Below are 23,719 nucleotides of genomic sequence, written 5' to 3' on the forward strand. Positions count from 1 at the left end.
GCACTGTCTACGCCACCCCAGCTACCTGCCAGCCTAGTCATCATATGGGAGCCCAAGCATGGGAGGATGAACCCTGGGCGCCCTCCCAAGACTATGGTCAACACGCTCCTAGAAGACAGCCACACGGCTAATGTAGATGAACTGAACACACTGATGAGGGAGAGGGAGAAGTGGAGAGTCTGTCATCGTGCCCAACGTCGGCCTCCTAGGCCTGAGTCGACGTAGTAGTAGTAGTAGTCTACCATCTTCAACGGGACCCTACCACCAAATACAGATTTACTCCCTACCCCACCCCACTCTCCATAAGGACCACTCTCTCCATGATTCCCTTGTCCATTCATCCCTCCCCACTAATTTCCCTCCTGGCACTTTCCCCTGCAATCGGCAAACATGCTATACCTGCCCATTCACCTCCATTTAGGGGCTCAAATAGCCCTTCCAGGTTTGGCAACACTTCACCTGTGAATCTGTTGGGGCTTGTCTACTGTATCCAGTTCTCCTGATGTGGCTTCCTCTACAATGGTGAGACCTGGCGTAGACTGGGGGAACCATTTTGTCAAGCATCTCAGCTCCATCTGGAAAATTTCCCATTGGCCAACCATTTTAATTCCTATACCCATTCCCGTTCTGACATGTCAGTCCATGTCCTCCTCTTCCGCACTCTCAGGTTGGAAGAACAACACCTAGGTAGCCTTCAACTTGATGGCATGAACATCTATATCTCCAACTTCCAGCAAATTCGCCCCTCCCCCTTCTTCATTTCCCTACTCTGGCCCTCTTCTCCTCACCTGCCTATCATCTTCTCCTCCTTCCACTTCTCTTAATGTTCCACTCTCCTCTCCTATCAGATCCTTTCTTCTTCAGCCCTTTACCTTTCCCACCCACCTGGCTTCACCTATCCTCTTTTCTCTCGCCCCCATCTTTTCCTCTTTCCTCATCGCCTTCCTTTCCAGTTTATTTCCTTTCCTTTTTATTCATTTTCAGAGATGATGCCTGACCCGCTGAGTTCCTCCAATATTTTGCGTGTTGCTCCTTCTATCGACAGCCCTTAATCTTTGCCTACAAAACAAGTTGCTGCAATATATTGCGTCCGTCCAACGTTTGTAAAACTTTTTCCCGGATTAATTTCTCAATCACCCCCACCAACTATCAGAGTCAAAGCTGAGAGTAACGTTTACGCCTGCGCTCTGCCAGTGCCCAGGGCTCTGCGGGGTGGTGCGCATGCTCACACTGTCGTTCAGCGACATGGCGGTAGACTGGCTGGGCTTTGGTTACGCAGCACTGGTGGCCTCCGGCGGGGTGTTGGGCTACGTCAGGGCTGGTGAGACTCTCGGGCACCGGGAACGAAGTGTCGTGGCTTGTGCGCCGGTGATTTCCTACGAGAAATTTTGGTGGTGGGAGTGGGCGAGAAGCATTGGGGAGCTCCCTCTATGTCAGGGAGGGAGCTCCTCTCTCCCCGCTGTGTCACTGTCTGTCAGGGAGGGAGCTCCCTTCTCCCTGATGTCCTTGAATCAGGGAGGGAGCACCCCTCTCCCCACTGTGTCACTATGCTAGTGATAGACCTCCCCTCTCCCAATCCTGTGACCCAACGTCGGGGAGCACTGTGTCCCTATGTTAGTGAGGGAGCACCCTTCCCATTGTGTCCCTATGTCAGCAAGGTTACTCCTCTCTCCCTACCCCATGTCCTAGCATCAGAGCGTGAGGGAGCTCCCCTTTCCCCACTGTCATTGCGTCAGTGAGGGAGCACCCTTCCCCCCAGTGTCCTAGCATCAGGGAGTGAAGGAGCACCTCTCTCCTCACTGTGTGTCTGTTCCAGCGCAGAGAGTAAGCTGTCCTTATTCTAGTCCCATGTCTTTCTGTGGTGAAGTGAGGAAGCTCCAGTCTGCCTCTCTTTTTTGTGTAACTTGACTTATTCATCGTAAACACAAGGGATTGAGTGTGTGTTACTGTATTCTTCATTCTCACTTTTAGTTAAAAGGTTTATTGGAAGAAGTTGTTCAAATTGTCTTTTTAACTTTTGCTTCTTTATCATATATTAACCATTGATAAATTATTGCATTGTATGATTCAGATTGACTAATGGCTCCTGAGTTTTGAGTTGTTACCATTGATTTGGTGTTGGATGTGTGTTTTTGCCTCTTGTATAAAAGCATTTAAAAATTTATTTTCAATTTGCAAGCAGCAGTCTGATGACTGACTTTAACTTATGCAGGGTTATACAAGAGTTACTGCGCAGTACTCTTTTCTGATGTCAATAAAAGAAAACTATTGCAAACTGAGTACAGAAATTTGCAATTCCAATGCTGACGTAAAGGTAAAGGTCTATGCTGAGAGCTTTGATAACCGGATGAAGAACCCGCTTCACCACCACCTACTTGCAGATGTCTGACAACAACAATTTAAATGAAATAATCCTGAGAATAAATTAATCATGAAATAAATCAGATTAGATTTTAAGGACACCAATATAAATTCATGATGTGCATTAGATTTCCACAATGCACAAACACTAGGTAATGATAAAAATCTAGAAGATTAAAAGTCGAGTAGGAAGGAGTTTAAGAATGAAATTACGAGAGCAAGAAGGGGCCATGAGAGGGCCTTGGTGAGCAGATTTAAGGAAACCTCCAAGGCATTCTACAAGTAGGTGAAGATCAAGAGGATAAGATGTGAGAGAATAGGACCAATCAAGTGGAAAAGTGCATATGGAACTGGAGGAGATAGCAGAGATACTTAATGAATACTTTGCTTCAGTATTCACTATGGAAAAGGATAACTTACACTGGATTGAAAAGCTTGAGCATATAGACATTAAAAAAGAGGATGTGCTGGAACTTTTGGAAAGCATCAAGTTGGATAAGTCTCCGGGACCAGATGAGATGTATCCCAGGGTACTGTGGGAGGCAAGGGAGGAGATTTCTGAGCCTCTGGCAATGAGCTTTGCATCATCAATGGGGATGGAGAGGTTGCAGATGTTGTTCCCTTATTCAAGATAGGGAGTAGAGCTTGCCCAGGAAATTATAGACCAGTGCGTCTTACTTCAGTGATTGGTAAGTTGATGGAAAAGATCCTGAGAGGCAGGATTTATGAACATTTGGAGAGGCATAATATGATTAGGAATAGTCAGCATGGCTTTGTCAAAGGCAGGTCGTGCCTTACGAGCCTGATTGAATTTTTTGAGGCTGTTACTAAATACATTGATGAAGGTAGAGCAGTAGACGGTAGTATATATGCATTTCAGCAAGGCATTTGATAAGGTACCCCATGCAAGGCTTATTGAGAAAGTAAGTAGGCATGGGATCCAACGACCTTGGTTTGTGGATCAGAATTGGCTTGCTCACAGAAGGCAAAGAGTTCTGGGACCCCTTCTCGTGATTTTTATAAATGACCTGGATGAGGAAGTGGAGGGATGGGTTAGTAAATTTGCTGATGACACAAAGGTTGTGGATAGTGTGGAGGGCTGTCAGAGGTTACAGCGGGACATCGATAGGATGTAAAACAGGGCATAGAAGTAGCAGATGGAGTTCAACCCAGATAAGTGTAAGGTGGTTTATTTTGTACTCTGTCTTTTTAGCGTTTAGGTGAAGTCCAACTTTATTGCACTGAATTTCCACTTTTGTCAGTAGCTGCTGTGCTTCCTCCATCTGGTCAGAGAGCAGGGCTATGTCATCTGCAAAATCGAGATCTGTGAGTGTAACTGGTCTGACCCTTTTGGTTCGTCCTGGTTTTATGGTAAAACCAAGCTTGTCATGATCTTTGGTAGCTTGACGCAGAGCGTAATCAAGGACGATTATAAAGATGTACGGTACCAGAGTGTCTCCTTGCAGCACACCAAGACCGTAGAGAATGATACCATTAAGAAAGTCTTTGACTTCAAGTACCTTGGGTCAAGAATGATGAGCTCGGAGAAGGACATAAAGATATGGAAGGCACTGGCGTGGACAGCTATGAACGACATGAAGGAAATCTGGAAGTCGAATCTGACCAGAGGGCTTAAAAAGAGGATCTTCATAGCAGTCATAGAGTCCATTCTCACGTACGGATGCGAGACGTGGACACTCACCAAGACGATGCGGAAGTCTCTAGATGGTTGCTATACACGAATGCTCCGGATGGCTCTTGACGTGAGTTGGCAACAGCACATGACGAACGTCGAGCTCTATAACAACCTACCGATGCTCACCACTAAAATCGAGGCGAGAAGACTGCCAACTAGCAGGGCACTGTCTACGCCACCCCGAGCTACCTGCCGGCCTAGTCATCATATGGGAGCCCAAGCACGGGAGGATGAACCCTGGGCGCCCTCCCTAGACTATGGACAACACGCTCCTAGAAGACAGCTGCACAGCTAATGTAGATGAACTGTAGATGAGGGAGAGGGAGAAGTGGAGAGTCCATCATCATGCCCGACGCCGGCCCCCTAGGCCTGAGTAGTAGTAATAGTGGTTTATTTTGGCAGGTCAACTATGATGGCAGAAGTTGACCATTAATAGAGTTCTATTAATGGTAGAACTCTTGCCAGTGTGAGGGATCAGAGGGATCTTGGGGTTTGAGTCCATAGGACACTCAAAGCTGCTGTGCAGGTTGACTCTGTGGTTAAGAAGGCATATGGTGCATTGGCCTTCATCAACTGTGGGATTGAGTTTAAGAGCCGAGAGGTAATGTTACAGTTATATAGGACCCTGGTCAGACCCCACTTGGAGTACTGTGCTCAGTTCTAGTCACCTCACTGCAGGAAGGATGTGGAAACTATGGAAAGGGTGCAGAGGAGATTTACAAGGATGTTACCTGGATTGGGGAGCATGCCTTAAGAGAATAGGTTGAGTGAACTCGGCCTTTTCTCCTTGGAGCGACGGAGGATGAGAGGTTACCTGATAGAGATGTATGAGATGATGAGAGGCATTGATCGTGTGGATAGTCAGAGGCTTTTTTCCAGGGCTGAAATGGCTAGCACGAGAGGGCACAGTTTTAAGGTGCTGGGGAGTAGGTACAGAGAGATGTCAGGAGTAAGTTTTTTACGCAGGGAGTGCTGAGTGTTTGGAATGGGCTGCTGGCAATGTGGTGGAGACAGATACGATAGGGTCTTTTAAGAGACTCCTGAATGGGTACATGGAGCTCAGAAAAATAGAGGGCTATGGGTAACTCTAGATAATTTCTAAAGTAAGTACATGTTGGCACAGCTTTGTGGGCCAAAGGGCCTGTATTGTGCTGTAGGTTTTCTATGTTTCTACTGCAAAGATCCACTTGGTTTAGTTTTATAATAGGAGTTTATTGCTACAGGAATGTCTTAACACTAATGCTAGTTTTAATTTTGGCAATTTTTTTAATGGTTATCTGGTCACTATAAACAAGGAAGGCTCCAGCTCAGTTTTGGTAAGCTTGGCAGTAGAAGGATTTGGCAGGTCATGGAGCCGTAGGGTATAAAATGGCTGTTGCATGTCACTGTTTTGCCCTTTGTCTTGCTTGGTGGAAATTTGACAATGAGTTTTGATAGGGCTGGAAGCTCCTTGGTCACGGCACTGAAATACAAGGAGTGCGGTATATTTCATATTTGATCCCTCCCCCCCTGCACCAAATAGAATAAGAAACAAAACTTGCAAACCCCAACACCCCTCCAATCCCTCCCTCGCACAAAAACTAACAGATCACCCACCCGGACGCAGCAGCTGAAACATCAAATCCCTAACTCCAAGCCCCTGCCACGGGCGAGAAAAAACAGTGACAATAACATCAAACCTCTAACTCCTCCCTTGCACACAAAAATCTAACAGGTCACTCACATTGAAAAAAATCAAGAAGAACATCAGACCCCAAATCTCCAAATCCTTCCTTGCCAAAAAAAAGTAACATATCACCCACCCAACAATTGGCAACAAGAAAGAAAATACAGAAATACTGAAGGAGACCGATATAAACTACAGTATACACCAATAATCACATATGTCTTGGAATTTCAAAAACACCAAGGAGAGCGACAGCTTGAACTTGGTCCTTCTGTGGGGAGCAACTGCCACCCTGTGGCTGAACTCCAGCCCAACAAGGCCTCCTGACCTCTGCCCCCACCCGTGTCGAGCAACCACCGACCTGCCCTCCTCTGTATTCGCCTCAACGTTTCAATCTTCCTTGATGCTTCATTCGGCGAGAAATGGATTCAGTCATGGCCCCGTGCCCCGTCTCTTGTCTCCTGTTCAAGGTCCTCTCCTGGAATTTTCTTGGGGACTGCAAAGAACTAGGTCACTCGACTGAACTCGACTGCAAGTCATAGGCTCCAACAGTTTCTGAAACACAATATAAAAAGAATGAGTAAAAGACATAGAAAAAGTGAAATAATTGACTCTCTGGAAGATGTCAGCGGAGGTAATGTTCACTGGTGCCATCTTGACTGGAAGTTCTAAGTGCTGTTCCCTTTGCATTTCTCACCTGTGGTCTCTGCAATGGTAGAGGTTATGTGTTTGGGAGGTGCTGTCTCATTAACCTGGATGAGCAATTGCGGAGTATTTTATCATTGAAACATACCCCTGCTGTGCTGCACCAGTATTACTGGAGGAGATGCCATGTCAAGTGGATCCCCTGTCCTGGATAATGTTGTGGAGCTTGAGTGTTGGAGCTGTATTCATCCAGGCAAGCAGAAAGTATGTCATCATATTCCTGACGTGCCTTGTACCTGTGGAAAAACCTTGCTGTTAAGTTGCTTGCTGCAGGATACCCTGTCTCTTACTGTCATAGGCTTCTGGTAGGTGATTAACTTCAGTGATGAATATCAGGAAGTTCATATTGGGCACTCGATGGCAAAGTCACTGAACGTCCAAATAGAGTGGCACTTATTGAAGTTGTCATCTCTTTATATTGCTTTATCCTTGTATTGCAAAGCTTCACCTGTCGTAAAATCTAAGTAGTGTCTCCACCACCCTTGTCTAACTCGTACTTGAACCACTAGGCATATGAACCCCGATCTGGAGTCTCTGAGGCTCTCCCTAAGGTTGGTCCGCTCTTGTCGATGGCTTGATAAAGTCATTGAGAGATGAGCCTGCAAATTGGCCATTGTTTCTTGGTGTGACAGTGAGAAGTCATTGGGAACCGTAACAATAACTCTCGAGGTTTAACATGTCTAAATACATTGATCAGAAAGGGTTCTGCCAAATGTGGACTCGATAGATATTGTAGAGATCAGTGCTCAGTTCTACGTTGAAACATCAGGTACAGTGGCATGTAAAAGATGACCTGATTTCCAAAAGGCATAAAGTTAAAGATGACACATTTCTTTAATATTTTAAGTAAGATTACTTTTTTATTTCCATCTTACAGTTTCAAAATAACAAAAAAATGAAAAGGACCGGAAGCAAAAGTTTGGGCACCCTGCATGGTCGGTACTTAGTAACACCCCCTTTGGCAAGTATCACAGCTTGTAAACACTTCCTGTAGCCAGCTAAGAGTCTTTCAATTCTTGTTTGGGGGATTTTCACTCATTCTTCCTTGCAAAAGGCTTCTACTTCTGTGAGATTCTTGGGCCGTCTTGTATGCACTGCTTTTTTGAGGTCTATCCACAGATTTTCAATGATGTTTAGGTCGGGGGACTGTGAGGGCCATGGCAAAACCTTCAGCTTGCGCCTCTTGAGGTAGTCCATTGTGGATTTTGAGGTGTGTTTAGGATCATTATCCTGTTGTAGAAGCCATCCTCTTTTCATCTTCAGCTTTTTTTACAGATGGTGTGATGTTTGCTTCCAGAATTTGCTGGTATTTAATTGAATTAATTCTTCCCTCTACCAGTGAAATGTTCCCCGTGCCATTGGCTGCAACACAAGCCCAAAGCATGATCGATCCACCCCCATGCTTAACAGTTGGAGAGGCGTTCTTTTCAAGAAATTCTGCACCCTTTTTTCTCCAAACATACCTTGGCTAATTGCGGCCAAAAAGTTCTATTTTAAATTCACCAGGCCATAGGACTTGTTTCCAAAATGCATCAGGCTTGTTTAGATGTTCCTTTGCAAACTTCTGATGCTGAATTTTGTGGAGAGGATGCAGGAAAGGTTTTCTTCTGATGACTCTTCTACGAAGGTTATATTTGTGCAGGTGTCGCTGCACAGTAGAACAGTGCACCACCACTCCAGGGTCTGCTAAATCTTCCTGAAAGTCTTTTGAAGTCAAACGGGGATTTTGATTTGCCTTTCTAGCAATCCTACTTGAAAAGTTTTCTTGGTCTTCCAGACCTCAACTTGACCTCCACCATTCCTGTTAACTGCCATTTCTTAATTACATTACGAACTGAGGAAACAGCTACCTGAAAATGCTTTGCTATCTTCTTATAGCCTTCTCCTGCTTTGTGGGCATCATTTATTTTAATTTTCAGAGTGCTAAGCAGCTGCTGATTGTTGGGACAAGGTTTGAGGAGTCAGGGTATTTATAAAGCTTTGAAATTTGCATCACCTGGCCTTTCCTAACGATGACTGTGAACCAAGCCATAGCCCTAACAAGTTAATTAAAGTCTGAGACCTTGGTAAAAGTTATCGTAGAGCTCAAATCTCTTTGGGTACCCAAACTTTTGCGTGGTGCTCCTTCCCTTTTTCTTGCTCTAAAATTGTACAAAACAAAAATAATACACTAATCTTGCTTAAAATCTTGAAAAGAATGTTTCATCTTTAACTTTATGACTCTTGGAGATCAATTCATCTTCTACTCACTTAACTATTCACAGTAACAGAAATTTTGACCAGGGGTGCCCAAACTTTTACATGCTACTGTATAAGCTCATACATCCTCTGGGGTACTCTTGTAAGACCACGTGTATGTAAAGGTACAATCCATGAAAGGACTTTTGATTAGCTGTGACACTCATTAGTCTGTGGAGCAGAATGAGGGATGTGATTTTTGTCACAGTCATGGTAATCGTTGTATTTGTATTTCTCATAGTTCAGGTATTAGTGAAAGGAACTTGTGAGCATTTGCTCCGGTCATCATTTATCTGTGAGAATCCTGCCTGTCACAAAACATTCAGTAATCGTCAAGAAATGCGTTTATGGAGCTGCCAAAATGCTTACTGAGGCTTGGGTACTCCCTGAGCTGGTGTGAATAAAAGGTAATATGATAGAACAAAGTTGACTCTGCAGAATTAATGTAGCTGAAGCAGCACACGGGCCTACTTTTTCCAATTTGGTTAGTTAATTGAACTGTTTCCTGCACTGTGTCGATCACCAGATTATAATGTAGTTTACTTTTTTTCTGGGATCCAGTTTCTTTCATGTCCACTCTATTTTAGAAAGTATCACCTTGTATTTGAATGACGTGTTATGTTCAGAACATTGCAAAGGGCTGCTAAAGTATATTTCCTGTTCTATAAACACAACAAAGAATAACGGATTGTTTATTTTGCATCAGGGAGCGTGCCTTCCTTAGCAGCTGGCCTGCTGTTTGGGAGTGTAGCAGGGATCGGTGCTTATCAGATCACCCAAAACCCCAAAAACATATGGTTGTCTCTGAGTGAGTATTCGGACTGTGTCTCTTGTGACATTATTTGTATATTGGGATTTTTTTTTATTAAAGACCCTCCTTTTCTGGCATTCACAGCTTCAATGAATTTTCATTGTATATAATTGTAATCCACAACATACTGTATTTTAAAATATTTGCCTGCTTTTTATAGTGCCAGTCTTTCTGCAGTTGGTTCTACTACCATTTGATTTTTAAGTGGTCTTAACTTGCTCTTAAACCAAGGCTGTAATCCTCAAAAACCAGATACTTTGTATCTTATTTGCTGATTTACACGGTGTAGGAAGAGGACTGCAAGTTTATGCTATCAAACACTAACCCGGTCCTACCTAATCACATGTTGTGGTATTTGCAGCTTAATGGGAATATGGGTTTAAATTTCAGTAAGAGCAATTGTGATTTAAACTTTGAGGAATAATTACGGTCAAATCCTTGGTTCTTTGCTGCTGGACTGGTAGATTTTCTGGACAATTGAATGTCATTATACCTTTTAATACACCAATACACTTGGAATTCATGTTTGTTAGATGCTGCACAGTAGTGTAGTAAAATTTCCAGTGAATTTTCAGATATGTTAAAACAGGGTTGTGCATTAGACGGAGGATCTGGTGTGTTTAGAGAAATCACAGGAAATGGGGCGATGATGAGTTTGGAGAGAGTGTAAGAAATGGGGCCCCAGTGAGTTTATAGGGGAGCATGGAAGCTGGGGTATGGTGCATTTAAAGGAATTGTGGGAACTAGGGTTTGTTGGATCTCTTATTTATTTTCTGATCGTTGGGGTTCTTCCGGGAGTCAGGAATGATAAGTAGTCTCAATTCTAATGATTGTTTATTCTAGAGTACAACCAAACATAAAAATACTAAGCAAACTAAATAAAGAGCTGAGAAACAATGCTAAGAGGTAAATGAACAACAAAGAATGTGAAGGCATAAAGAATAAAGATGATGACTGAAAAATTCATCACTTTTATAATAAGATAAGGAAAATTCCTTAGAGTGGAATAAACTAGTTAATAGGCTACATAATCAAAACAATTACATCATGTGGGTAATGTGCTAATACATAGTCAATGGAAAATGAGAAAGGTGATAAATGATTAATTTAGATGCTATACCACTTTCTGCCAGTGAGTGGGGATGAACAACCACATACTGTGAAAAATACATTGAGTTTGTTAAAAAGTACAACTCTTATATATTTAAAAAGTATTATTTAGAAAAACAGTGGTTTCTAACAGGTCCCAGAGAATTTAAAGGCGGCATGGTAGAGGTAACCTTGGTAAGTTGCAAAGGAGGCTGGCAACAACAACCATGTGAGCCAGATGATATACTGTTAGGATTTAAGGACAAAAGGATGGAATTTTTCACTGTTTATTCTTACAATCATTACACTGTTGGTATTGATTCTGTAACCTGTATTATAGTCTCAATCACAGATAAATTTAAAATTTATCAGGAATTAAACTAACACAGAATGTGAGGAGGGAAATGGTTTCTCAGCCGTTTGTATTTGAAACATAGAACTGCAAATCACTACATGTTTGTTCTCCTGTCCATGGTTTTGAACTGTACTCTGTCTTTGATATGTAAAAGAGTGACTAGCCTTTGAATATATTCTCATCTACTTGGGCTGATGAAGTGATAATTGGTTTGTTTAGAACACCAGTTATTTTAAATGTGTCTCTTGCATGAATTATGACCTGAAGAAGGTTGTCAAATATCTGTTTGGTTTTGTACTTTCCACTCAGCCGACTTATGCCTTTTTATATTCAAGTTGTTTCAGGGGCACTGACTGGAATAATGGGAATGAGATTCTACAATTCAAGAAAATTCATGCCAGCTGGTTTAGTTGCTGGAGTAAGGTAATGTGGACCACGTTCTAGTCCCAGTTGATTGTTTGCTGAGGAGCTAAATAAAATCAGAATTGCTGTGATAGCTACATTTTAAATGAAACACCATGGCTTCCTCAGCTGGGAAGACAATCTCTGGCCCTGCCAAACGTGTGAGATTGAGGTGCGATTCCACCCCAAACCCCCAGTTTGTGTGGATGCTGTGTAATTTGCTACCGTTACAAATTAGTGCCACAAAATAACAGACGGTACACTGCATACAATTAAAAGATTTATCTTTATAATTCTTAATTTGACTATAGGGATAGTAAAGAAAAGAACAAAAATAAAAGAAAAGGGCCCATTTTAACATAACAGTCTAATGTGCACAAGTTGGAGCTCACAGTTTCTCCAAGTCACCAATCCTTAATCAATCTTACCTCGGGCTTTGTCGAATCACAGTCCCATTCCAGGTGGAATCTTATGACCTTTTCTCTCCAACATCTTCCTCCTTCACCTCTTCTCGAACCAAAAGCCCCAAGCCCAATCCTAGTGCCTGTCACCAGAGAAACTTCCCCTTCAATTTGACCATCCTAATTGGATGGCACACATTTCTCTTCATCTCTTATCTTCAACAAAAACCCACACATAAGCTGAAAATAATCAGCTCTCACAACTGCCAAAATGAAATACATACAACATAACAGTAAAAATATGAACCAGGGCATTACACTCCCCCCCACCACCAGAATAGTCACATCCTCATGACCTTGAAATAATTTGTCATCTCATCTTACTAACACCATTTTCAAAGGAATTTCATGACGTCAGCACCTCCAATCCATTTGTAAGGAGTAGTGACATATCTCACTAGAGGGCTAGCCGTAGCACTCTGTTCTCCTGGTGCTACATAGGTCAGCAATTCTGAGGGTCTCCTGATTCTTTGAGACCTCCTTACCCCATCATCTACTTCTTCAGTTTCAGACACTGCTTGAGACTCTTCTGGTCTATATGGTGAGGCCTTCCCCGGTCTCTCACTCGCGCCTTCCTGCAACTTGGATCCCACCGCCCCTTGGCTGAGTTCCATTTCATCCCCTTCATGGTCCAGCTGCAAGCCTGCCTGAGCACTGCTAATCCTCCCCCCACCTGCCTCAGTGTGAGAAAGGGTGGGAATCTCTTCCTCAATTATTGGGGAGTTGGCGAAAGGCAGCGTACACCACACCCTTCATTTCCTCATCCTCCGAGTCCGTATCCCATTCGGGGGCAGGCGCTGGCTTAATCCTTCTCTCTGCTGGTCCTTTAGCACCCTCCCCCCCCCCCCCCCGCCCCATGTTGTTGCAGAGTCCTGTTACTAGGTGTACGGTCCAGGTCAGACTTCAGATCAACACGCACCTCTTGTCCCAGAGGTAGAAGCTGTTTCTGATGGAGAATCTTGACAGGCCCATTGACAGCTCTGATTTCACTCGGAAAACTGCTACATTTGGTACCTGACTCTCCACTACACAGGGTGGAGCCGCCCAGCAATCAGCCAACTTATGCTTCCCAGGTAGCCCCAAATACTTTATGAGGACTCGGTCTCCAGGCATGAGTTAGGAGAACCTCACCTTTTGTTCATACCTCCTCTTATTTCCTTGAATCTGCTTGGGAGCCGCAACCTCAGTTAATTCATAAGCCTTTTTCAGCTCCCTTCTCATATTAGACACATACTTCAGATGAGTCTTTGGTGGTGGATCTTCCTTGTTCCCAAAACAGAGGTCAATGCCCAAACATCAGGTATTACAGTAAGTATGCAGTAGCATCATTTTGTGTACAGTTGTAGCAATGGACCAGATCTGCAATATGTTGACTCCACTTGTCCTTTTTATTGACCTCCAAGGTTCCGAGCATGTCTAGCAAGGTCTGATTAAACTTCTTGGTCTGGGGATCACCCTGCGGGTGATAAGACATAGTCCTTGACTTCTTGACTCCAAGCATGCTCAGTAGCTCATGTACGAGCCTACTTTTGAAATCTTATCCCTGATCGCTATGTATCTGCCTGGGAGCGCGTAATAAATGAAATACTTCTCCCATAATACTTTGGCCACAGTGGACGCCCTCTGGTCCTTGTTAAGGAAGGCTTGTACATACCTGGTGTAGTGATCCGTTATGACCAAGACATTCGCCATGTTGCAGACATCTGGCTCTATTGATAGGAAATCCATGCACACTAGGTTAAGTGGCGCCACACTCTTCAAGTGGGGCAATGGAGTGGCTCTCGTAGGCAGTGTCTTCCTCCGTACTTCAAGCTGAAATCATAGGCTGACAACGCCGCCAACCACCGATGGCCTGTGGCATCTAGTTTTGCCAAGGTCAGGATATGTTAGGGGATTGTTTTCCGTTCTCACCTCAAACCTGGCACCACAGAGGTTTCAAAGGTACATTTAATGTCAGAGAAATGTATACAATATACATCCTGAAATTCTTTTTCTTCACAACCATCCACGAAAACAGGAGTGCCCCAAAGCATGAATGACAGTTAAATGTTAGAACCCCAAAGGCCCCCACCAGCTCCCCCGCCATCCGTAACCAGCAGCAAAAGACTACTCGTTCACCCGGTAATTCGGCATACCACAGGCTCTCTGTCTCCTTAATAAGGGAAAAAGAGATATCCCCATTTCACAGCGAGGGGGGAGACATAACAAACAACTTGCTGATTTATGATGTTGAAAGTCTTGCGTCACTTTTTCCGAGCTCTGTGTCCAAAGAACTTGGGTCTCTGGGCACACAGCCAGCAGCCAGCTTGCTGCTTTCAGTCTTCTGTCTACTCCCACAACACACCTGGCAGTGGCACCGACCTTGAGTCTGCCTGCCTCCAGAGCCACAAAATCCCGAAACCCTGAAGGTGCGCTACTCTTCTAGGCCATGTCCTTGGTATATTGAATAGCGGCCAGTCATGAGACCCCGAGAGCATGTCCCATTCCCGCAAAGAACAGAAGTCAGTGTGTAACTCCAGGTCAGGGTCTTCAAAAGAACCCCGAAAAGGGAAAATAGAGATATTAAAGACAGAAATAGAGCTGTTTCTGAAGATGCAAGCAAAGATACCATTAGGAGCCATTGTCTCCTAAGCTCCACCCCTGCAAATGTAGTCACTTAACTTATCCACCACAGCCCATTTCAATGCCAGGAACTCCAACTTGTGCATGGGATAATTTTTCTCAGAGACTGACAGACTCCGTCTGACAAATGCAACAGGTCTCAGCTCTGTGCCCTGATCCTGATACAGGACACCCCCTAAGCCCTGTCTGGTTGCATTTGCAATTCATACGGCAATTGGGGATCTGCAAAAGCTAGTACAGGTGCTTGTGTCAGCAGCTCCTTCAGCGACCGAAAGGCCTTTTCACAGTTCACATCCCACCTCGCTCCAAAGGGCTAAGATAATCTTTGCCTTTCTCTCCCTTTGTGGGGATTGCTCTTGGAACAACCCACATCAAACTCGTCAGTAGAAAAGACACCTTCCAGTTTCAACATCTTCTTTATCAACCTCCTCTTCCAACCCACAGGTACCAGGGAGTGCCCAAAGTTGAATGCCTCCGCAGTCAACTTTCCCCTTTTCAGAGAGTTTCTACCTGGCTTGTCTCACAGGGACATTAGACATTACCATCACTGGGAAGAGGTGCGTCAGGGGCGGCCCTGCTTGAAGGTGATCTCCCTCTTCATAGTGTTCCTGACAATCACTGTCAGCCTGTTCACCTGTACAATTGAGGGCTTCTGCAGTTCAGGCCTCACCAGCACCCTAGCAGGCTAGCTCAACTCATCTTCATGGTCTTCCAGAGTATCCACTAAGAGGGCCTCGACCTCAGGCATTCCGGGAAATATGGGGTTTCCTATCACTCTTGCTACTTCCCCAGGCTGTAACTCGACTGGTTTTGACTGGATGAGCCACACAGTCCCACGTCTAAGCTCATCATCCGGCCCAGTGCGGCCATGCACTTCCTCAAAACACTGGGTTAATAGACAATGTTTTCAGAAAACTCCCTCCAACTCTTTCCTTGCAGGCACCCATTAGCCTCCTCACAATAGGAGTATTTGTCTCCATAAGAATTGAAACTCCGCCCTTTGCAATGGGGTCCAGACAAACCAGCACTAATGTATCAGGGACCTCAGCCATTCCCACATTGGCCTCTGAAAACTCCAGGTTCAACGACAAATAACCATCATACAGATAATCACTCGCACTAAGACCCTAGCTCTCTAGCACACTGAGTAGCGTCAATGGTAAATGCATCAAATACTGGTTGTAAAATGAATGGTACAGTAAGGTGACCTGCAAGCCTGTGTCAAGTATGGCTCTAGCATAAATACCCTCTATCTGTGGTGATATACTGGAGCTTGGCCCCACTAAGCCTTCAGGAATAGGGATTTTCGCTTTAGGGTGTTCCTTGATATATTGAATGTGGTTCCCCCGAGATGCCAGGCTGTTCCCTTACTGGGTCTCTTCTAAGTTTCCCGACGTGTCTCTCTGCTTAAGTACCCAGGGGCTCACTCTCTGAGAGGTTTTCGGTCATTCACACTCCCGCCTGAAGTTTCCCTCTTCACCACAGTTATAACATACAGTACTGACCGCTCCCCTTCTCGCAGGACCCCAGCCTCTAGCAGCCCTCTGTGTAATCGGTCCCCTTCGGGTGTCCACCTCCCTATCAGCTCCATTGTACGGGGCGGGGGGGCGCACCGCACTAATAACAACCGGGACATCTTAGTTCTCAACTCTGCCACGGTCTCCTTTACCACTCACCAGGGTGGCTATCCATGGTCACTTCAGTGCAGGGGACTACTACCGAGGATCGTACCCTGCTGATGGAGCCCTCTGCGCCTCCAACACATTCTCCTCCTCTCATACTGAGACAGTCTGAGACCCCAAGCAATCAGGTCCGGGGAATGAGCGTCTTACGCCATTTGACCCATTCTTAACTAATTCACCTCAGCTATCTGAATTGCCCCTCTACACCGCAAGCAATTTAGCGGCCTCGCTAGCTGAAAAATGTAGGCAGAAATCTACTTCCCCTTCTCCTGAAAAATGTTCTGAAACCCCGTCATAAGCTCCATTGGGCTTCCTGTCAAGCCAAACACATTTTCTAGTGTTTGCATGTGGGCCGCAGAGGTAGCAAGGGGGTTCTGTGTCTTTATGGGTCTCAGTACATCAGCAGCTCAGCCTCTCAAACTCTCAACCAGTCACTGTCTTTTTACTCATCAGAGCAGTGCCAGTCATCTAACATCTGAGTAGGGATGTAATGAGGTGGAGGATGAATGCGTGGCTGAGGGATTGGAGCAGGGGGCAGGGATTCAAGTTTTTGGATCATTGGGACCTCTTTTGGTGCAGGTGTGACCTGTACAAAAAGGACGAGTTACACTTGAATCCTAGGGGGACCAATATCCTGGCGGGGAGATTTGCAAAGGCTACTGAGGTGACTTTAAATTAGAATGGTTGGGGGGTGGGAATCAAATTGAAGAGACTAGGAGAGAGGAGGTTAGTTCACAAATAGAGAAAGCTAGTAGACAGTGTGTGAGGGAGGATAGGCAAGGGACAGAGATCGCGAGCACTCAGACCGAAGATGTAGGGGAGAAGGAAGAAAAAGATAACAAAGTTGTTTTCTCCATTAAGGATAAACAGAGAGTAAGAGGTGGAGAGTTTCTTAAATGCATTTATTTTAATGCTAGGAGCATTGTAAGAAAGGTGGATGAGCTTAGAGCATGGATTGATACCTGGAAATATGATGTTGTAGCTATTAGTGAAACGTGGTTGCAGGAGGGGTGTGATCGGCAACTAAGTATTCCAGGATTTCGTTGCTTCAGGTGTGATAGAATACGAGGGACAAGAGGTGGAGGTGTTGCATTGCTTGTCAGAGAAAATATAACAGCGGTGCTCTAGCAGGATAGATTAGTGGACTCGTCTAGGGAGGCTATTTGGGTGGAATTGAGGAATAGGAAAGGTGTAGTGACACTTATAGGGGTGTATTATAGACCACCTAATGGGGACCAAGAACTGGAGGAGCAAATTTGTAAGGTTATAGCAGATATTTGTAGTAAGCACAAGGTTGTGACTGTGGGAGATCTTAATTTTCCACATATAGACTGGGAAGCCCATTCTGTAAAAGGGCTGGATGATTTGGAGTTTGTCAAATGTGTGCAGGATAGTTTTTTTGCAGCAATACATAGTGGTACCAACTCGAGAAGGGGCAGTGTTGGATCTCCTGTTAGGGAATGAGATAGGGCAGGTGACGGAGGTATGTGTTGGGGAGCACTTCGGGTCCAGTGATCACAATACCATTAGTTTCAATATAATTATGGAGAAGGATAGGACTGGACCCAGGGTTGAGATTTTTGATTGGAGAAAGGCTACCTTTGAGGAGATGCGAAAGAATTTAGAAGGAGTGGATTGGGACAATTTGTTTTATGGGAAGGATGTAATAGAGAAATGGAGGTAACTTAAAGGTGAAATTTTGAGGGTACAGGATCTTTATGTTCCTGTTAGGTTGAAAGGAAAGGTTTGAGAGAGCCATGGTTTTCAAGGGATATTGGAAACTTGGTTCAGAAAAAGGGAGGGATCTACAATAAATATAGGCAGCTTGGAGTTAATGAGGTGCTCGAGGAATATAAAGAATGTAAAAAGAATCTTAAGAAAGAAATTAGAAAATCTAAAAGAAGATACGAGGCTGCTTTGGCAAGTAAGGTGAAAATAAATCCAAAGGGTTTCTACAGTTATATTGATAGCAAAAGGATAGTCAGGGATAAAATTGGTCCCTTAGAGAATCAGAGTGGATGGCTATGTGCGGAGCCAAAAGAGATGGGGGAGATTTTGAATAATTTCTTTTCTTTGGTATTCACTAAGGAGAAGGATATTAAATTCTGTAAGGTAAAGGAAACAAGAAGGGTAGTTATGGAAAGTATGACGATTGAAGAAGAGGAAGTACTGGCGCTTTTAAGGAATATAAAAGTGGATAAGTCTCCGGGTCCGTACAGGATATTCCCTAGGACCTTGTGGGAGGTTAATGTGGAAATAGCAGGGGCTCTGACAGAAACATTTCAAATACCATTAGAAACGGGGATGGTGCCGGAGGATTGGCGTATTGCTCATGTGGTTCCTTTGTTTAAAAAGGGTTCCAAGAGTAAACCTAGCAATTATCAGCCTGTGAGTTTGACGTCAGTGGTGGGTAAATTGATGGAAAGTATTCTTAGAGATGGTATATATAATTATCTGGATAGACAGGGTCTGATTAGGAACAGTCAACATGGATTTGTGCGTGGAAGGTCACGTTTGACAAACCTTACTGAATTTTTTGATGAGGTTACTCGGAAAGTTGACAAGGGTAAAACGGTGGATGTTGTCTATATGGACTTCAGTAAGGCCTTTGACAAGGTTCCACACGAAAGGTTAGTTAGGAAGGTTCAATCGTTATTATCAAAGTTAATATCATTAATATCAAAGTAGTAAAATGGATTCAGCATTGGCTGGATGGGAGATGCCAGAGAGTAGTGGTGGATAACTGTGTGTCAGATTGGAGGACGGTGTGTAGCGGTGTGCCTCAGGGATCTGTACTGGATCCAATGTTGTTTGTCATATACATTAATGAACTGGATGATGGGGTGGTAAACTGGATTAGTAAGTATGCAGATGATACTAAGATAGGTGGCATTGTGGATAATGAAGTAGGTTTTCAAAGCTTGCAGAGAGATTTAGGCCAGTTAGAAGAGTGGGCAGAAAGATGGCAGATGGAATTTAATGCTGATAAATGTGAGGTGCTACATTTTGGTAGGACTAATCAAAATAGGACATACATGGTAAATAGTAGGACATTGAAGAATGTAGAACAGAGGGATCTGGGAATAATGTGCATAGTTCCCTGAAGGTGGAATCTCATGTGGATAGGGTGGTGAAGAAAGCTTTTGGTATGCTGGCCTTTATTAATCAGAGCATTGAGTATAGGAGTTGGGATGTAATGTTGAAATTGTATAAGGCATTGGTGAGGCCAAATTTAGAGTATTGTGTACAGTTCTGGTCACCGAATTATAGGAAAGATGTCAATAAAATTGAGAGAGTACAGAGGAAATTTACTAAAATGTTGCCTGGGTTTCATCTCCTAAGTTACAGAGAAAGGTTAACAAGTTGGGTCTTTATTCTTTGGAGCGTAGAAGGTTGGGGGCTACTTGATAGAGGTGTTTACAATTATGAGGAGGGCAGATAGAGTTGATGTGGATAGGCTTTTTCCATTGAGAGTGGGGGAGATTCAAACAAGAGGATGTAAGTTGAGAGTTAAAAGGCAAAAGTTTAGGGGTAACATGAGGGGGAACTTCTTTACTCAGAGAGCGGTAGCTGTGTGGAACGAGCTTCCAGCCGAAGTGGTTGAGGCAGGTTCAATGTTGTCATTTAAAATTGGATAGCTATATGGATAGGAAAGGAATGGAGGGTTATGGGCTGAGTGCAGGTCGGTGGGACTAGGTGAGAGTAAGAGTTAGGCATGGACTAGAAGGACCAAGATGGCCTGTTTCCGTGCTGTAATTGTTATATGGTTATATGGTCTACTCCCCCCCCCCCCCCCCAAAGTCTCACATTCCTCTTCCCCCTCGGGGGTGGGCTTCACTTCTGAGAACACTTTTGATAGCTAGGACCCTCTGCCTGGGCACTGGGCCATTTATTCACCAGGGAGGTAAGGGCTGAAACCAACTCAGAAGTCTCACTCTTCACTGGAGGACTCATTAGACATTTCAAATCAGACTACTCCTCAGAAACGAGAGCAACCTATCTTTGAAGTCTTCATCCCCAGCTCCAGGAGACTCGGCTTGCAATTCGGCCTGCTCTCCTACATTGTCCTCCTCTCAAAGTATGGACAGCCCACGCCCCGCCCCCCCCCCCGCAACGGGGCTCCGATATTACCAGGCAGTCCCATCGCTAGTCTGAACTAAAACAAAGTCTTTGCCCCCCATTTTATCAAACCTCTGCTCCACAATCGTAACTGTTCCTACGGCTTTAACAATACTTAAAGTTCGAATTAACAATTCATCAGGAATACGAATGTCTACCCCACTCAATACACACGCCTTCATTACCAGTAACCCTATGGATTCACACCCCCACTCAACTCCTGCAGCACCTATGACAATGTATTGTAATCACTTTACCAGACAATAGACACACAACTCACTGGATCAATGCTCAGGGCAATCACACAGCATCCGAGGAAATCGATCCCAGACGATACCCCACAATGAAACGCCCTGTAAGTCTAGGGAAGACAACCTCCAAATGTGTGAGATTGAGGCTCAATCCCTCCCCAAACCCCTGTTTTTGTGGATGCTGTGTAATTCGCTACCGTTACAAATTAGTGCCACGAAATAACAGACGGTACACCGCATACGATTAAAGAGATATTTTTATAATTCTTAAATTTGACTAAAGGAATAGTAAAGAAAAGAACAAAATAAAGAAAAGGGCCCAGTTTAATGAAACAGTATAATGTGCACAAGTTGGAGCTCACAGTTTCTCCAAGCCAGTGACCCTCAGTCGATCTCACCCCGGCTTCATCGAATCATGGTTCTGCTCCGAGTGGAATCCTACGACCTCTTCTCTCCAACATCTTCCCTCTTCATCTCCTCTTGAACCAGAAGCCCTGAGCCCAACCTTAGTGTCCCTAATCAGAGAAACTTCCCCTTCAATTCGACCATCCTAATTGGATGACACACATTTCTCCTCATCTCTTATCTTCAACAGTAACCCAGACATAAGCTGAAAACAAGCAGCTCTCACAGAACTGCCAAAATGAAATACAGAACAGCACAAAATGAAACACATACAACATAACAGTAAAAATATGACCCAAGGCATTACATAAATATGAGTTGAAAAAATTGTGAAAGAATAAATGGCGATATTCTGCCCTTTATAGCTAGAAATAGCTGCAGTCTCACTGTGTTCACAACTTCCATCTACTTCATCCATTCTAATGCTCTTCCTTAATGACTTATTCCATACCTCAGTCATTCCTGTGGATAGTGAAAAAGTCCTCTAACCGCCCTGGTTATTAAAAAATATCAGCACTTTCACTTGGATGAAATGTTCCACTCCAAAAGCTTGAATGTATTTGTGCTGACATTTTGAACTGCAGTATTTGGAGACAGTTTTTGGGGTTGAGATATCTACTGTCTTGGAAGGAAGTTAAAGATTATAATCACAAGATATTTCTTGAAGAGCAGGAGGATCCTCATCGGTGCCTCGTGCAATACTCATTCCTCATAAACAATTTAAAAGTATTAAGATGACCATGTTATAGAACCTTGCACACAAATTTCTTGCCACAGTTTCTGCATCACAGCTTTGACTGAACTTTACAAAGCATAGTTGGCTCTGGAGAGCTTTGTGAATGTCCAACAGCCATACGAGGCACAAAATAAACACAGGCTTTTTTTTCCTCCTAACTCCAATTTTATTGTAGGACTGAAACTAATAATGTTTTATCTCATAGGACAGGCGTAGGTATGACTTGTACAAATTCTCAGAGGTAAAGGTTGTTTATATGAATCAACATTGTCAGTTTCAGTTATAGCCTTGAAAATATTAGTTGCCTCCTTTCCAATTAAAGTTAACCTTTTCTCAGACTTTTAGCACTTTGAGAATATTTTGTGTAATTCTAGGGTAGGACACAGAGCTAAACGGCAAAGCTAGGTGGATCTAAGGACACACGTTGGAGGAGGCTCAGCCCTGAGCTTGTCCAATAGGTTTGAGCTGCTTGCTCCCTGTGTGGATAGGAGAGGGGGCTGTAGGAAGGATGAAAAACCAAACTGTGGCACCTTGGTTCAGAAGCCATTCAAGAAGGAGGGAGAGAAGAGAAATGTTGTTGTAATTGGAGATACTATAGTCAAGGGAATAGGCACAATTCTCTGTCATAAGGATTGAGAATCTTGAAGGCTGTAATGTCTGGCTGGTGCTTGGATTTGGGACATCTTGTCTGACCTGCAGAGGAATTTGGAGTGGGAGCAGAGAGATCCGGTTGTCTTGGTCTATGGATACCAATGACAGGAAGAACAAGGAAAGAGGGATGGGAGGGGTATGGAGGGCTATGGGACTAGGCAGTTTAAATGGTTTGGCACTACTAGATGGGCTGAAGGGTCTGTTTCTGAGCTGTACTTCTCTCTATGACTCTATATAGTCATATCTCATTGACTAAGACAATGTAGTGCTTGTCAGATTTTTGCCAAAGTGTTAATGTGGTCAGAGCAATTTTAAAGCCAAAAATTGAGCATATTCTTTTAATAAAGAACACATGTATTATCTTTATGGTACATGTTAAGTTGCATGCGTCATGTTGTGTTTAATAATTCACCATCAGATTTCTGATGGTCCATGAACACTTTTTTGCAGTATTCATTTTTGTAATTTATAGTAATTTTATGTCTTAGCACTGTACCTCTGCTGCAAAACAACAAATTTCATGTCATATAAGTTAGTGCTATTAGACCTGATTCTGAATTCTTGTATCTTCTCCACAGCATTCTAATGGTTGGAAGACTTGGACTAAAAATGTTGGAAAAATCCCATGAATCATGAACCTTTACCTTTTTATAAAGAGTTTATAAAATTGTGCCTGGAATCATAGATTGCTTCTGACCTTAATCATGCATTCTTACAAGATGAAAGTACACTAAATAAAAGTTAAGACTGTAAGAGATGTAACTTGCTCCAATAAATCACCTGATTCAAAATTGTTTCGGTAACTCTCCATTGATTTTACGTTTATTTTCTGTTTGGAAAATACTGTAGCATTCATACTTTAAAAATAAGGTTTTTTGGGTAATTAATAGTTGTGAATAGACTTGATAAACCAATAGAGATGGAACTACATGGGAACAACTTCAGGTTTTCGAATGGCATTGTGATGGAACTGCAGCAGCATACATCAGGAGATGAGAAACAAATGGGAACAATTACAGAATTGGTGCCACAATCATGTTAACAGCAGAGCCTATGAAGGCAAAGTAGATCAATTTAGTGTACAGTATAATGTTAATTGTAGTTATCCTTGATGTCACAAATGATTGTGAGGAATGTGGGCTTGTCTAGCAACATTGAGACATCATCCCAGTGTGAAAAGTGCTGTGCAGATCTTTAAATGAGAAATAATCACCACATAAACTGCAAATTGAGAATAATTAAGTTTGCAGTCTGATTTAGAGTCATAGACAGACAGCACAGAAGACACTGAGTCCTTGCTGACCACTTGTTGACAGTAAACCTATTTTATTTTTCCTTCATTACTATCAACTACCCCCAGATTGCAATTTACAGGACAATTAATGTACCAACCTGAACTACTTTGGGATATCGGAGTACCAGAACAAACTCCAAATGGAGAGCACTGGATATCAGTACGGAACCCAGGT

The 23,719-nt window shown here is 43.6% G+C and overlaps 1 protein-coding gene across 1 annotated transcript; it reads left to right on the top strand.

The window, feature by feature from the left end:
• The first annotated feature begins 1,212 nt into the window (after positions 1-1,212).
• Positions 1,213-23,044, top strand: tmem14ca (transmembrane protein 14Ca). Its single transcript, XM_072283733.1, has 4 exons — positions 1,213-1,321; positions 9,373-9,474; positions 11,257-11,344; positions 22,829-23,044. The coding sequence occupies exons 1-4, from the start codon at positions 1,222-1,224 to the stop codon at positions 22,884-22,886; spliced, it is 348 nt and encodes a 115-aa protein (XP_072139834.1). The 5' UTR covers positions 1,213-1,221; the 3' UTR covers positions 22,887-23,044.
• The last annotated feature ends 675 nt before the right edge of the window (positions 23,045-23,719 follow it).

The sequence above is a fragment of the Mobula birostris genome, chromosome 19 (assembly GCF_030028105.1).
Source record: "Mobula birostris isolate sMobBir1 chromosome 19, sMobBir1.hap1, whole genome shotgun sequence".
NCBI classification, from domain to species: Eukaryota; Metazoa; Chordata; class Chondrichthyes; order Myliobatiformes; family Myliobatidae; genus Mobula; species Mobula birostris.

Excerpts from the sequence above, each read along its gene's own strand:
- tmem14ca (XM_072283733.1), top strand. The coding sequence starts at position 1,222 with ATGCTCACACTGTCGTTCAGCGACATGGCGGTAGACTGGCTGGGCTTT. Across the intron at positions 1,322-9,372 it reads GTTGGGCTACGTCAGGGCTG|GGAGCGTGCCTTCCTTAGCA; the intron begins GTGAGACTCTCG and ends ATTTTGCATCAG. Across the intron at positions 11,345-22,828 it reads GGTTTAGTTGCTGGAGTAAG|CATTCTAATGGTTGGAAGAC; the intron begins GTAATGTGGACC and ends TCTTCTCCACAG.